General features: G+C 43.0%; 1 protein-coding gene across 1 annotated transcript in view; it reads right to left on the minus strand.

Moving 5' to 3' along the window:
* Positions 1-12,455, minus strand: part of NKTR (natural killer cell triggering receptor) — a 50,944-nt gene extending 38,489 nt beyond the window's left edge. The window contains 4 exon segments of the mRNA XM_060247942.1: positions 4,820-4,864; positions 5,491-5,598; positions 7,111-7,185; positions 12,259-12,455. Coding sequence (XP_060103925.1) covers positions 4,820-4,864; positions 5,491-5,598; positions 7,111-7,185; positions 12,259-12,316 — 286 coding nt within the window. The 5' untranslated portion in view covers positions 12,317-12,455.
* Positions 12,456-14,861: the final 2,406 nt, after the last annotated feature.

Here is a 14,861-nt window from a genome sequence, read left to right on the forward strand (position 1 = left end):
GAAATTTAGGCTGAGAGAGAGTCAACGGCCTAACTTCATGGAGTGCACCTAATGGCTGCAGAAGAATCTGAACAAAACCTCCCCAGCTCTAAACCAGTATTCTACCCAGGGCACCACACCTGCTCACCATTTGACAATTTAACACTATGCTGAGTCTCTAGGGAGTAGTTCCAACAGGGTTTTCAGGTGCCAGCTTTTCCCTAATGAATCTACACAAATGCCTAGGATCAAACTCAGGATCTTTTGCCTTACAAACAACATCCCGCGCCACTGAACTACAAGATTCCTTCCAGTATTTGTTTCTGAAGTGATGCCTATGGAGACACAAGTAGAACAACCAGAATGGCTTTTGCAACATTCAAATGCGCCTGGGTTGGGGTTGCCAATTCCAGGTTGGGAAGTTCCTGGAGATATGGTGGTGGAGCCGGGCAAAGGGGGTAGGGCTTGGTGAGAGGAGGGACCCTGGTAGGGTATAATGCCATGGAGCTGACCTACCAAAGCACCCGTTTTCCCCCAAGGCGACTGATCTCAATAGTCTTGGAGATCAGTTGTAATTCCAGGGAATCTCCAGGTCCTACCTGGTGGGCAGAAAACGAGGGAGAAAACCGTGCTTTTAAAGAGAGCCAGTTTGGTGTAGTGGTGAAGTGTGCGGACTCTTATCTGGGAGAACCGGGTTTGATTCCCCACTCCTCCACTTGCACCTGCTGGAATGGCCTTGGGTCAGCCATAGCTCTGGCAGAGGTTGTCCTTGAAAGGGCAGCTGCTGTGAGAGCCCTCTCCAGCCCCACCCACCTCACAGGGTGTCTGTTGTGGGGGAGGAAGGTAAAGGAGATTGTGAGCTCCTCTGAGACTCTTCGGAGTGGAGGGTGGGATATAAATCCAATATCTTTATCTACCTCACAGGGTGTCTGTTGTTGGGGAGGAAGGTAAAGGAGATTGTGAGCTGCTCTGAGACTCTTTGGAGTGGAGGGGGGGATATAAATCCAATATCTTCATCTACCTCACAGGGTGTCTGTTGTGGGGGAGGAAGGTAAAGGAGATTCTGAGCCGCTCTGAGACTCTTCAGAGTGGAGGGCGGGATATAAATCCAAAATCATCATCTACCTCACAGGGTGTCTGTTGTGGGGGAGGAAGGTAAAGGAGATTGTGAGCCGCTCTGAGACTCTTCGGAGTGGAGGGCGGGATACAAATCCAATATCTTCATCTACCTCACAGGGTGTCTGTTGTGGGGGAGGAAGATAAAGGAGACTGTGAGCCGCTCTGAGACTCTTCGGAGTGGAGGGCGGGATATAAATCCAATTTCTTCTTCTTCTTCTTCTGATTGCAAAATTGGAAACTGACATGCGTTTTGAATGAATGGCGCGAGTTGAGCATTTTTGTCAGCATATCCTATGCACGGTCATTATGTATTTGGTAGTTTAACAGAAGTATGCATGTTTAATTTATTTGCTCCTATTGTTTATGTATATTAATTTTTCTATTTCGTTCCGGAAAAAGTATTTTTCTTGTCGGATGAAGTGTTTCCATCGAAAAACGACTGCTTACCGGAACCATGTCACAAGACAGCAGTTTTCTGGATCTTTTGGACTTTGGCACCATATAAATGTGTGGACCTATTGTCCTTTCACGAATCAGTGGAATGTTTAATTTTGTTTGTGTGCTACCGTTATGCATATGAAGTGTATATCTGCAAATCCTGTGCAGTCATCTAACGTATGCTCATAAAGAAGTACTAGTAATTGCTTGAGTCTATGGTATAAATGCCTGTTAGAAAAGTTACTAAGTTAGTCTAATTAGTGATACTTTGTAATCACTTTAAAAGCATGGTTTTCTCCTCGTTTCCTATCCTCCCTGGCTTTCCCCTTTTTGTTACCTACGCCTGGTGGACGGCAACCCTAGAACTCTGGGTCAATAAAACACATTACAAATGGAAAAATTTCCAAAAGAAGACAGAACTTTAATATGGTACTTGCTCTCAGCTGCTAGGACATTGTATGCGCAGCTGTGGAAGCAAGAAGAAATACCAGAGAAATGGGATTGGATTACAAAAGTTATGTCATGGAGTGAAATGGACAAATTAACAAGAAAATTAAGAGGCTATGATTTGGAACTTTTTAAGTTGGAGTGGAAGAAATTCAGAAGATACGTAGAAAAAGAGTGGAAAATAAAAGGACATTGGACAATCTTTGATAATGATTAAGGTTTTTAAAATAAGAATATAACTTTTGGGTTTTTTTATTCTTTAACAGTTGAGTGTACCTTTAATATTTGTTTTCTTTAAGTAAATAACACTGGCGGGGGTCAAGTAACGGGGGGAGGGGTGGGGAAAAAGTAAGATATGGGGAAGAAAGTTTTTTCTTTAAGTTTTTATAAGTTATAGATTTAGTTTTGCTACCATATGTTACTAATAAAAATTGTTTATTGAGGCAATAAAACACATTCTTCATTTAGAACCAACATGGCGTCTCTAACTGGCTCAAGTCCAGGTAAGGAAAGAAACCCCCTATTATGTCGTTCCCAACCTTATAAAGACTGTGAGCACCTTTGGAATTTTGACAATTGCCATGGGGAGGTGGGAATCAAGAGAAAAATACCTCCGTCCTCGTTTTTCAAAAGGATCACTTAGCGACCACACTCAGCAGATAAAGCTAACTTATTCATAGTCCGGTCATGTTTTGATTATGGTTAGGATCACCTGTGCCTTGGGTGGAAGCATGGACCAGCCACTGGAAGGACGGCACACCTACAGGAGGAGGAGGTGGGCTTCTGAACACTCATTGCCCATCATGCAACAGCTCAGCCCCCTGCCCTCTAAGCCTACAACAAAGTGCTTGGTCCCTCTGCTTTGCAAAAGAAGCTCGCAACAATGGAACCACATGCCTACCAAACCCCGATCATCCAGTAACTGCGGATGCTGTTGAAGCCATGAAAAACCTTTCCAGCCGAATGTGGGTAACAAGCCTCGCCTTAGTGACAGCTCCGCCCACTTCCTGAAAAGCTTGGTGGGTGCCATGTTGGGCATCCCTGACATAAATTAAGACTCCTTTGAACATATGAAGCTGCCTTATACTGAACCAGACCCCCCTCGGTCTATCGAAGTCAGAATTGTCTACTCAGACTGGCAGCGGCTCTCCAGGGTCTCAAGCTGAGGTTTTTCACACCTGGACCCTTTTTAGTTGGGAGATGCCGCGGGTTGAACCTGGGACCTTCGGCTTACCAAGCAGATGCTCTGCCACTGAGCCACCATCCCTCCCCTCTGGTGTACTAGTCAATCACCAGCAGAGAACGAAAAAAGGCCAAGGTATTGTTTCCCCAGTAACCTGGAGCATGCTAATAGTCACTTTACAAAAAGGCTGAACTGGATAAATAACAAGGAATTGGGATCCTCTTTAGAAAGACTGTTTTGAACATTAGTATCTGCAAGATAGCACCCTAACACACACATACCCCTCCTTATATGACAGACACTCTCTTTTCCTCTTTGTTATGTGCTCCCAGATTATTATTCTTTTTTAAAACCACTTCTCTTTCCAATCCTGCCGGAGCTCACGAACAGCGGACCGTTCTGCTTTGCCCAAATGTACCACTTTTTTTTAACCAAATGCAAAAGTTAATGGAAAAAACACTGCCGTGAGCAAAGGAGAAAACTGCACGTGATGTCTTTTCAGCTTCAGTCTCAATGGACTTACAATATTTTTACATTCAAGTATTAGCTTTACGACCAAATGCACATAAGTCAAGGGAATGGTTTTCAAATATAAGCCATTAGCGTTTCTGGTTTAACTGTTTAATAGCAAAACTACAGACACACAGTACCAGAACGGTTGTATTTACCTACCATAAAATCTTAAGAGAAAAAGAACCAAAAACCTTTTAGAACACGGATTGTCAACAGACTGCAATTCAAGGTCAATATCTTCTGACATCTGAGAGTATCATATTGCAACGTAACCTCTGTAAGCATGCACACCATTGGGGGGGGGGGGGGAAGGCACACAAACCACTACGCTGTATGCAAACTCTTTCTGTACTGGTTTGCAGCTGATACTGCAAACAGCACTGTAACGTCCCCTTCTTGACACTGCAAGCGACTGGTGTGTGCTTGCTCCGAAAGCAGCAACTGCTATTACGAGCACGATCAAAGAGTTTATTCAAAGCGAACAACGTTATGTGGATTTATTACTCCTCGGAAGAGAACACGCCTCAAGTATTTTCAGAAGTCAATAAACATACAAACCTCGGAAGGGCGGGGGAGTAGAGGTGGGGGGAGGGAAGAGAACCTGCTCCGAGACCAACGTTTAAAATCCCAATAGTCCCCTTGTCCACAGGGAAGGCAACATTAGAGCCGCTCAAACGAGCTTTCGGCTTCACTCTTCGAGCGACATAATTTACCCAGCCACAAATTCATTGTCAGTGGTCCGTATATTTACTAGGAAGGGTGCAGGGGGGGAACAGAGTTTGAATTTGTGTTGCGCTTTTGTCTCTTACCTTTTCATTTTGCAAAAGACCACATTCTCTATAAACAAAAGAATATGTTGACAGTTTTAGGCAGGAAGACAGGAGTTGTCATGAATCAAGTTGCCTAGCCTCCATGCTGAAGTCACGTTTAACCAACTAAGTTAGCCGCAATTCTTTCTGTCCATTACACGCTAATTATTTCAATAAACGTATTCTTAAAGCTCATGCACATAAATAAATCTCCATGCAACGTTACTTTCATGCAAAGGCGTTCTAGGTCGACCTTCTCATTAAACGTGTCAGGAATCAAAAAAATCTCAAAACGGAAACAATCACACCGGCGAGGATTATTAGTTCTTACCTTTAAAATATCCACCATAAATAGATTCACCACCTTTCCCATTACCTGGTGATTGTAAAAAGAAGGTATAGTAAGTTGGAATCTGTTGCGTTTCTTTTTTCAGTTTCTTGTTGCTAGCTAATACTTTAGTATTTATTGCTTCTATGGTTGTTATCGCGTATTATGCTTATTAGCTGCTTCAACATATGAGGAGAACCTGGAAAATCTAACAAATATGTTTTGAACCTTGTTGGTCTTCTAAGAATGTATTGTAAAGATTTGGCTCCAGTGATAAATCAGCCTCCAAAATGAAGAGACGGATGAAACGTCTTGATATCTGGAACAGACATCTTTGGAAGGGCTTCTTTTAGTTCCATGAACTAAACACTGGAATATTGTTACTCCTTTGTGATTGGAAAGACTGTTTTTGAACTGTCTTCTGTGAATAACTTTTTGCTACATACTCTTGTTTATTTTAAGTTCTATGTGCAAGCTTGGTCAGAACACCACGGACCTCTACATTACACTGTCTGGTTGTTTAAAATTTATGGTGTCTCTTAGAGTTTTTTAATTTATTCAACATATGAGGAGGCGTGAATGAGAATCTTATCCGGATATATACATTTTTTAACAAGTACAGCACTAGGGAAATGATCGTTATGGGCCCTTAAAAAAAATTTCTCAAGCTTTACCTTCACTGAAGTCTCCACCTTGAATCATGAAATTTTTAACCACGCGGTGGAATGTAGAGCCTTCGTAACAAAGTTTTTTCCCAGTTGTTTTCCCAATTCCTTTTTCACCTGCAAGGAAGAAACTTAAATGTGAATTAACAGCTTAGATGCCCTACAGCAGTAACCTTGCTTTCCAATGCAACGGGAATATACAGCAAATCATTAAAATAAAACTAAGAGCCAGGTCTCTAAAATGAAGGACTGTCATTTTTTTTTCCTATCGTATGTCTCAACTGATTTGGAAATCGGCCCAGGCTAACTCTTCCTTTCCCCAAAGACTTTTAAAACCCTAATTCAGATAATAGTCTACTAGCCTGGAATTAAGGAGGGTCACTGTTTCTCTCACCACTTGGGGGTGGGGTGGTCTATGCATATTTCCACCCCCTGCAACTGAGACACTACCCAGAAGAAGATAAGAAGGGTTTAAAGCCAGCATGATGTAGTGGTTAAGAGTGGCGGACTCTGATCTGGAGAACTAGGTCTGACTCCTCTCTCCTCCACATGAAGCCAGTTGGGTGACCTTGGGTCAGTCACAGTTCTCAGCCCCTCCTAACTCACAGGATGTCTGTTGTGGGGAGAGGCAGGGAAGGTGATTGAAAGCCATTCTGAGACTTCTTTGGGTAGTGAAGAGCAGGGAATAAAGAAGAAGAAGATAAGAAGATATTGGATTTATATCCCGCCCTCCACTCCGAAGAGTCTCAGAGCGGCTCACAATCTCCTTTACCCCCCACCCCCAATAGACACCCTGTGAAGTAGATGAAGATATTGGATTTATATCCCACCCTCCACTCCGAAGACTCTCAGAGGGGCTCTCAATCTCCTTTACCTTCCTCCCCCACAACAGACACCCTGTGAGGTGGGTGGGGCTGGAGAGGGCTCTCACAGCAGCTGCCCTTTCAAGGACAACCTCTGCCAGAGCTATGGCTGACCCAAGGCCATGCTAGCAGGTGCAAGTGGAGGAGTGGCGAATCAAACCCGGTTCTCCCAGATAAGAGTCCGCACACTTAACCACTACACCAAACTGGCTCTCCATCAATTCTCTTAAAAATAACGTAGCCGCACAGTATTTATTTACTTCATTCAAACCCTATCTTTCTCCCCAATAGGGAGCGCAAAAGTGGCTTAAAAATTCTCCCCGTCTCCATTTTATCCTCATAAAAGCACTATGAAGTAGGTTAGGCTGAGAGTTTTGTGACTGGCTCAATATTACGCAGCAGAGTTTACGCAGCAGAGTAGAAATTTTTAACCTGGGTCCCCCAGATCCTCATCTGGCACTCTAACCACTACACCAGAATCGTGAGAGATTCCATGTTCAAATAATTATAGCAGCACCTTTCATTTCATGTTCATGATTTTGGCGACAAGCCTGCGAATGCTCCAGAACCGTCAAATGCTATCAGGTCACTTCTAGCAAACCTATCTTTAAATTCTGACCAATGCATTTGGGACACCTGCTCCCCCTCACCATGACAGAAGGGTCCAGCCCAACCTTTGCTCCTCACACTTTATAACTCAGCCAAAATACACAGAACTAAACTGCAACTCCGGACATTAAATAACGACTCTGGAAAAGTAACACACCTGTACATAGGCAAAGGAAGTTTTTGCAAGTCCTTGGACATACATCGGAGAAAAGTTGAAATATGATGCGGCCAACTGGAAGAAGAATTAAAAACGGGGTTACTTTGTAATTCTCTAATACCTAGGGCAAAGCCACCAACGCTCCTTAATGGCTGCCTTCCATATGCTCTTGCTGAAAATTAATACAAAGCAGCACAAGTTTAAATTGCATTTTAAACATTTAAGTATCTTTAGATGTTGGCCCATCATTTGATCCGCTCACTCTCCCACACAGGCAAGCGCTGCTGCGAATACAGGAGGTTTATTGGATTCACATTACGTTGGTCAAGCTAGATGAGACAGCAGAACAGCTGCGGTCTAAATCACCCTCACTAAAGCTGCCCTTTGCCCTCGGAGGGGGCATACAATTTTTAATGTAGCGATGAAAAACATACAATTTTTAATGTAGCGATGAAAGTCAAAATCCTACCATACAGGAGGGAAGGACGGCTGTCCCCCGAAATGCGATGGAAGTAGCACAGAAAAAAAAATATTTTGAGGATGAAAATAAGTATGTGGGAAGCTGGGAGAATATAAGACAGACAAAGAAAGATAGCAAATATTATGTGACTCAATTCAAACAGAAGCTCTTAACCTTATTTGAAACCACGTCCTCTGTTATTTAGTGAAAGGCTGGCTGTTACATGCACTAAAACATGATCTGTTCTTCTGTTTTAGAATAGATTCAAGCCAGTAATCTCAAGGATTCAAAAGCTCTTATGGTTTTGCAATTGCCCGGGGGGGGGGGGGGATACTGAGAGGCTATGAAGATCAGATACATTTTGCTTTTTATGCATGAATTGTCCTTCTAAAAGTGGCTGATATAACATGTAATATAAATTATCATTATTCACAGTAAGATTAACAACTGTAAAAATCCAAAAAAACAAAGTATGTAGAACAAGTGTCAATAAAGCTCTTGCAGAGGCAAATAAATTTTAGGTATCTTTTTAAAAGTTCACAAGAAGATTACATTTTTGGCCCCGATGTGCCACGTCATTAAAACTTCTTGCATCATACAAGACATTCTGGCAGCTGCAATTCAGATCACTTATTAAGCTCATCTCAAATCCAGGGAACCGAGCAACTGCAGCTCTCCACAAGAAGGAAATTGACACACACACGCCCACCAGCATTCCCTCTAAGCTGTGAAGTCTTGTGAGCAAAAATTGTACTTTGTGAGCTACTGCTACGGAAGCTGTGAGCTGCTGCATCAATTAGATTGCTCTGGGGCCATTTTTCCTGAGCCAAGACAAAAATGCATGCGCTGGAGTCTAAAAAATTGTGAGCTAGCTCACACTAACTCAGCATAGAGGGAACACTGACGCACACCCAGAACATAGGGTTGCCAAGTCCAATTCAAGAAATATCTGGGGACTTTGGGGGCGGAGCCAGGAGACTCTGGGGCGGAGCCAAGAGCAAGGGTGTGACAAGCATAATTGAACTTCAAGGGAGTTCTGGCCATCACATTTAAAGGGACTACACATCTTTTTAAATGCCTTCCTTCCATAGGAAAGAATGAAGGATAGGGGCACCTTCTTTTGGGGCTCAGAGAATTGGACCCCCTGGTCCAATCTTTTTGAAACTTGGGAGGTATTTTGGGGAGGGGCACTAGATGCTATAATGAAAATTTGGTGCATCTATCTCAAAAAACAGCCCCCCCCCAGAGCCTCCGATACCCGCAGATCAATTCCCCATCATTCCCTATGGGAATTGTTCATGGAGGTGCATGATGGCTGTGGGGGTGGGGCTTCCCCCGCCGGCCAGCTGGCTGGGGGAGGGGGGAAGCCTGTAAAACCGGGGGATCCCTCTCTGGGACCTGGGAATTGGGAAGCCTACCAGAACACCCAGTCCCCCTCGCAAAGCCTCCTGCATGCCTGCAACAACTCAACAAGGACAGCTCAGGATGGACTTAAGGCCTTACAGCTCACGTAGCTTTAAGACTTGGGGCCCTAAGGCTGTTGCTCTGGTACATAACATTAAAGGGAATCAAAACAGTGCAGTCATTTCCAGGAGCTCTATGAGGAAGAACGAAGATTTCAGAATCTCTTCCCTAGCATGAAGCATTCATCTTTTCCTCTGCTAGAAAAAGCAACGGGGAGGCTGGGAAGGGAGAGATGGGCGCATGAAAAGGGTGAATAAAGGGAAAACAGAGAAAAAAACAAAAAGAACCTTTTTGAAGGCACGCAGGTATGAGTTCAGTACATTCCTGAACGGGAATCCTATGTAAAACACCTTAATTTCCAAGATGGTTGAAAGGAGAATATAAATGAAATAAGTATATTTGAAGACTAAGGGGGGGGGGAACATGTATTCCATTATGGGGGTGTTTATTTAATCAGTATATCAAATATCACTTCTGCAATGCAACTGAACTTTAAAAAAGAATTCTGCAATCATGCAATGTTTTTTTTTTTTATAAAAGTATGCTTTATGTCACCTAATCAGATTTGCAACAAAGAAGCAAACAAAAACTAGACGTTTTGAAAAGCACCCAGTCCTATTAATAGCCTGGTAGCACGCTTGAAAGGAAAGCATGGTGGTTAACCTCTTTGTTAAATAACCAAACGTGAAGAACTATATATCTGAAGGCCTGCCAAAGAAGCAGTAAAATGCAAGGCAAGGCTTCCTAGGAAGGCAATGCCAACTGCTAAGAGAAGACCAAAGGCCTTTCTTACCTCCTATTTTTGTGGGTCTAGGTTAGGCCAAGTCACACTATGAAGTGGCAAGAAGAAAAGTCTGAGAAAGTTTGAGTATTTTTACTCCCACTTACAAAAGTTCACAGTAATCACACTGCAGAATCATTGCAGCCTCAGCGCTCCAGCCACAAGCTGAGGCCTTTCCAGCACAGCTATCTCCATATCTTGTTGCCTACATTCCCTTTGGGTTACACATTTAATACATTTTATCCCACAAAAATCACTCAATTCAGGTCATAGTGGCAGCTTACGATGGGCTCCGTTTCGTCCTCACCACCACCCTGTAAGGTGAGTTAGCCAGAGAGAGAATGTGTGGGGCTTTCCTATGGCTACCCATGATGGCTCCGCTCTGAAACACAGAATTTGACTTAATAGTGTCATAACCAATATCTCAGCCTTTACTAACAGTAACTTTCTAGCCCTAATGATTATAGAGAAGAGAGAGGGGATGTGAAAGACTGACTAATGTTTCAGAAGACAGAATCTGTCAGGTAGCTGTTTATTACAGCCACAGCTCAGCAGAAGCTGGAATGAATCTCTTATGAGGACTTTCTCCCCAGGGACTCTAGTATTTTTACACCTTTTCCCCCAACAGTCACTTGTCAGTACCTTATGTGGCTCGTCCTCCTCTCACCAACAGCGCTTACAGATGCATTTTATGAATCACCATGCATTATGCAGATTACATGGCAGCAGTTAGATTTATTTTTCCCTGTCGCATTCAGACAATCAGGGGGCAGCGGGGAGGTAAACGGATCTTCCACTTATCTCATTAAATGGAACTGCAAAATTTCTCATACACATGTTACCTAGCCGGACTTTGCTAACCCAAATCATTTCTCACCCCACCATAAGCTTTTGTTTTTGTTTCTATTTATGTGCACAATGACATCTCATTTTGTAGTCCCTCTCTCAGGGACTACAAAAAGATTTTTTACTACAACACCCCCCCGCCCCCCCCCTCAATAAACCTCTCCATGTTCCTTACTCTTCACCAGTAAACAGACTATTGTTTGATCTTGAAACATTACAAGACACTACAAATGCATATTACAGTCACTCTGAATGTGAAAGTCTCTGTACTTGGCTAAACTTTACATAGTTTGCAGGGAGGGAATAATTCCACAACAGGATAAAAGATAGAGGAGGGAGTTTAATGTCTAGAAGACATGAAAGTAAGCAGGTTGATATGATGACTGATAGTATGGTGATTAGGATAAGATGAAATTGGGGAACTGAATGGTAAAGGAAACGAGGGACATAAGATAATAAGATTCAGAATAGGAGATGGATCTTAATATATAGTGGATTAATTGTAAATGGATTAATTGGAGAAAGTTTTCTATTGTATATTGCGGGTGAGCAGTATAGTAGAAGGAATTTAATGTCTAGAGTTTAATGATTGATAGTATGGTGATTAGGATAAGATGAAATTGGGGAACTGAATGGTAGAGGAAACGGGTGACATAAGATAATAAGATTCAGAATAAGAAATGACTCTTAGTATATAGTGGGTTAATTGTAAGTGGATTCATTGGAGAAAGTTTTCTATTGTATATTGCGGGTGAACAGTATAGTAGATTGACAGAATTATGTGGCAGATAACTTGTATTACTGTCCACCATAGATTTTAATTAAATAAACTGTTAATATGAACTCTTCACCGGTAAAGAGACTATTGCTTTTTTCTTGAAACATTACAAGACACCACAAATGCATATTACAGTCGCTCTGAATGTGGAAGTCTCAGTACTTGGCTAAACTTGACACAGCTTGCGGTGAGGGAATAATTCCACAACAGGATAAAAGATAGTGGAGGGAGTTTAATGTCTAGAAGACGTGAAAGTAAGCAGGTTGATATGATGACTGATAGTATGGTGATTAGGATAAGATGAAATTGGGGAACTGAATGGTAGAGGAAACGGGTGACATAAGATAATAAGATTCAGAATAGGAGATGGATCTTAATATATAGTGGGTTAATTGTAAGTGGATTAATTGGAGAAAGTTTTCTATTGTATATTGTGGGTGAGCAGTATAGTAGATTGATAGAATTACGTGGCAGGTAACTTGTATTATTGTCCACCATAGATTTTAATTAAATAAACTGTTAATATGAACTCTTCACCGGTAAACAGACTATTGCTTGTTCTTGAAACATTACAAGACACCACAAATGCATATTACAGTCGCTCTGAATGCGAAAGTCTCAGTACTTGCCTAAACTTGACATAGCTTGCGGGGAGGGAATAATTCCACAACAGGATAAAATACACACGACGAATACTTAAAATGTCCTTTCTAAGCAATGTAGCAGGCTGCATGCAATGCAAGGCTTGAATTAAAAAGCAGCGATTCAAACATCTTTCTAAGCCAATTAACGGCAATCTTACAGGTTTCCCAAGCTTACCTGGCTCTCGATTGACTTCTATGTCGAAGAAGCACTGAGGCCGATCCTGTGCCCCCATGGCAGCAGGAAGACCTGGCGCCTCTCCTCCTCACCGCCCTGAGAAAAACAGAACCGACTCAGGATTGAAATAAGTCAGGACTCCGAGCAGTCTGATGCAATCTGTACCCTCTGGAGAAGCGCAATGCTATTCACTGAGGCTCAGACGATCGTCTGAATTATAGTTCCCTCCCACCGTATAGAAACGGAGGAGTGTTAATATTGAAAACCCACCCAGCCACATTACTGAGTAGCCAATGACAGCTGACAGTGTGGATTTCACATGATCCAAGCTGAAAGGGAAGTTTTCTATTTATACTGAGAATCTCTCACTAGGATGATGGTGAGGAGAGAGGGGGGGGGGTCGAGAAGAGAAAGCAGAGGCTATAAAACAAATCCACTGCAATCACAAAAAGTAGTGTTCACCGGCAGAGAGAGCGACAACAGCCATCCTGAACATGATGGTTGGGGATGAAGCATCAGGCGAGGGAAGATAGCCCCCGCTCAATTTCTTTAAGCCCTTGACCGGGAGAAAGTGCCTTTCGACCTCTATGCAAAGCTGTTTGGCCCACCCCCGTTAAAAACCGTGAGGGGGTACCATGCTCCTTGCCCCGAGTTGGATGGCCCTGGTTACCCTGATCTCGCCAGATCTTAGAAACTAAGCAGAGCTTGTCTTGATACGGACCGGAGACCACCAAGGAAGTCCAGGTGGTCATTGCAAAGAGGCAGGCAACAGCAAGCCATCTCTGTCCTTCCCCTTGAAAACCCAACAGGGTGCAACTTGACGGCACTTTCCACCACCAGGCTTCCAAACCGCTGGTGGATTTTGAAAGGGCTGGAAGCAGAGGTGTGATTCTCGACTGTTTTTAGGGGCTTAGGTCTCACCCTGGAATTATTCTAGCAGGGTGGTTGTTCTGCGCTGAGCCTTCATCCATCTGACGCTCGCTACAGTTGTCATTTGTTTTTACTTATATCTTGTGGCCATTTTAAGTAGAAAAGTAGGATACAAATAATGGCTTCGACACTTCTTTCCCCTGGATTCTACTTGCCAGGGGAAAAGAATGAATACTTTTGCCAACAGCATGAAACCGGTGACGGACGTGTATTTTTTTTTTTTGCTACAGGGCTTAGTTCTTGCACTTTCTTGTAGAGATCCAAAGCAAATTAATGAAGCAGAGTTTAATGTTTCCTTATATCGAGGGTTGTGCTTTAAAGAGGGTGCAAGAGATCCTGTCCTCATCTCTAATTCTCAATTTACCAGGAATTTGTACAAACACCTGCCTAACCCGGCCATATCCTGGTACTACGGCTCAGGGCATGTCGTAAGCACAACTGTTGTTGAGGGGATTCAGCACCACTTACATATGTGTGATGGAATTACGTCCTTAAACTTTATTTACAATAAACAGTCAGTTGTGTTGGGTACCAGAAAGTTTCATTATTTTAGCTCACTGTGCCTAACAGAAAACTGGTTAGCTCCGGTGTGTACAAACGCAATGGTCATGCAACAGGGACACTGAGAGATAAATTCGGGGCGGGGGGGGGGGGGGGATAGCCATGTTGGTCTGAAGTAACAGAATGAAATTTGAGTTTAATGGCACTTTTAAAACCAACAAAGTTTAATTCTAGGTATAAGCATATATAGGCACATGAACTCTTACATCGGCACGCAAACCCCGTTGGTCTTAAAAGTGCCACTGGACTCAAATTTTACTCAAAGATAAGATGAGGATCTCTATCTACGCAGGCGACTCTCCAGATGTACAAAATAGGACCTTTTCCCATCAATCTCAAACAGCTGGATAAGAACTGAGCATGCTCCAAGAACCACAGACCGTTTAAAGCAGTTAAAACTCAGTTAAACACACTCCCCCGGCCTCCTCTCAAGGGTTAATGTGAATAGTGACGGGCCTAGTTCACCCTGCAGGTGTTACTAATGGGTTTTTTGGCTTGCACGGGTTTTTTATCTTCAAGGTCAGAAACGAAGGTGGTGCGATCAGCTTCTCATGAGAACTTGTTTGCCCATATGATTGTGTGGGGGGGGGGGGGAGTGGAGCGATGAGGTAATTTTCTGGAGGCTTCTTCAGAGAGCATATCCTGATTGGATGTCACCCTCGCTTGATGTTGCTGGGCCAAAAACCTGTAATTCAGCTAAGGCCCAGAGGAAGAAAGGACTAGCCGAGATCCTGCTGGACTGAAGGCCTAAACTAAAAAAAAAAAATGGCAACTTGAATTGCAACTAGAAGCAGAGAATTTCCAAGCCTTGGCTCATGACTCTGAAAATCTATGCTGTCTGATGCATGCTCCAAAAGTGTTAGACAGTTCAGCTAGTCTTTCTTTTTTTCCTACCATGTGGTTTTAGAGTGAGGTGCTGGCTGCATGATAAATTTTCCTGATTCTCTAATAAACTGTATAAATCTTTTATAACAAACAACGGCGTGGTTACTTGAGTAATCATTGCCCTGGGTACCCATGGGGATCAGGCCTTGTAACCTCTGGCAGGAGGACTGAAGAGAAGTAGCGGGCTGAGCTGTCCTGAAAGGGGATATTCCTGAATAGTTCTGAAG

Source organism: Heteronotia binoei, chromosome 10, assembly GCF_032191835.1.
Source record: "Heteronotia binoei isolate CCM8104 ecotype False Entrance Well chromosome 10, APGP_CSIRO_Hbin_v1, whole genome shotgun sequence".
Classification (NCBI taxonomy): Eukaryota; Metazoa; Chordata; class Lepidosauria; order Squamata; family Gekkonidae; genus Heteronotia; species Heteronotia binoei.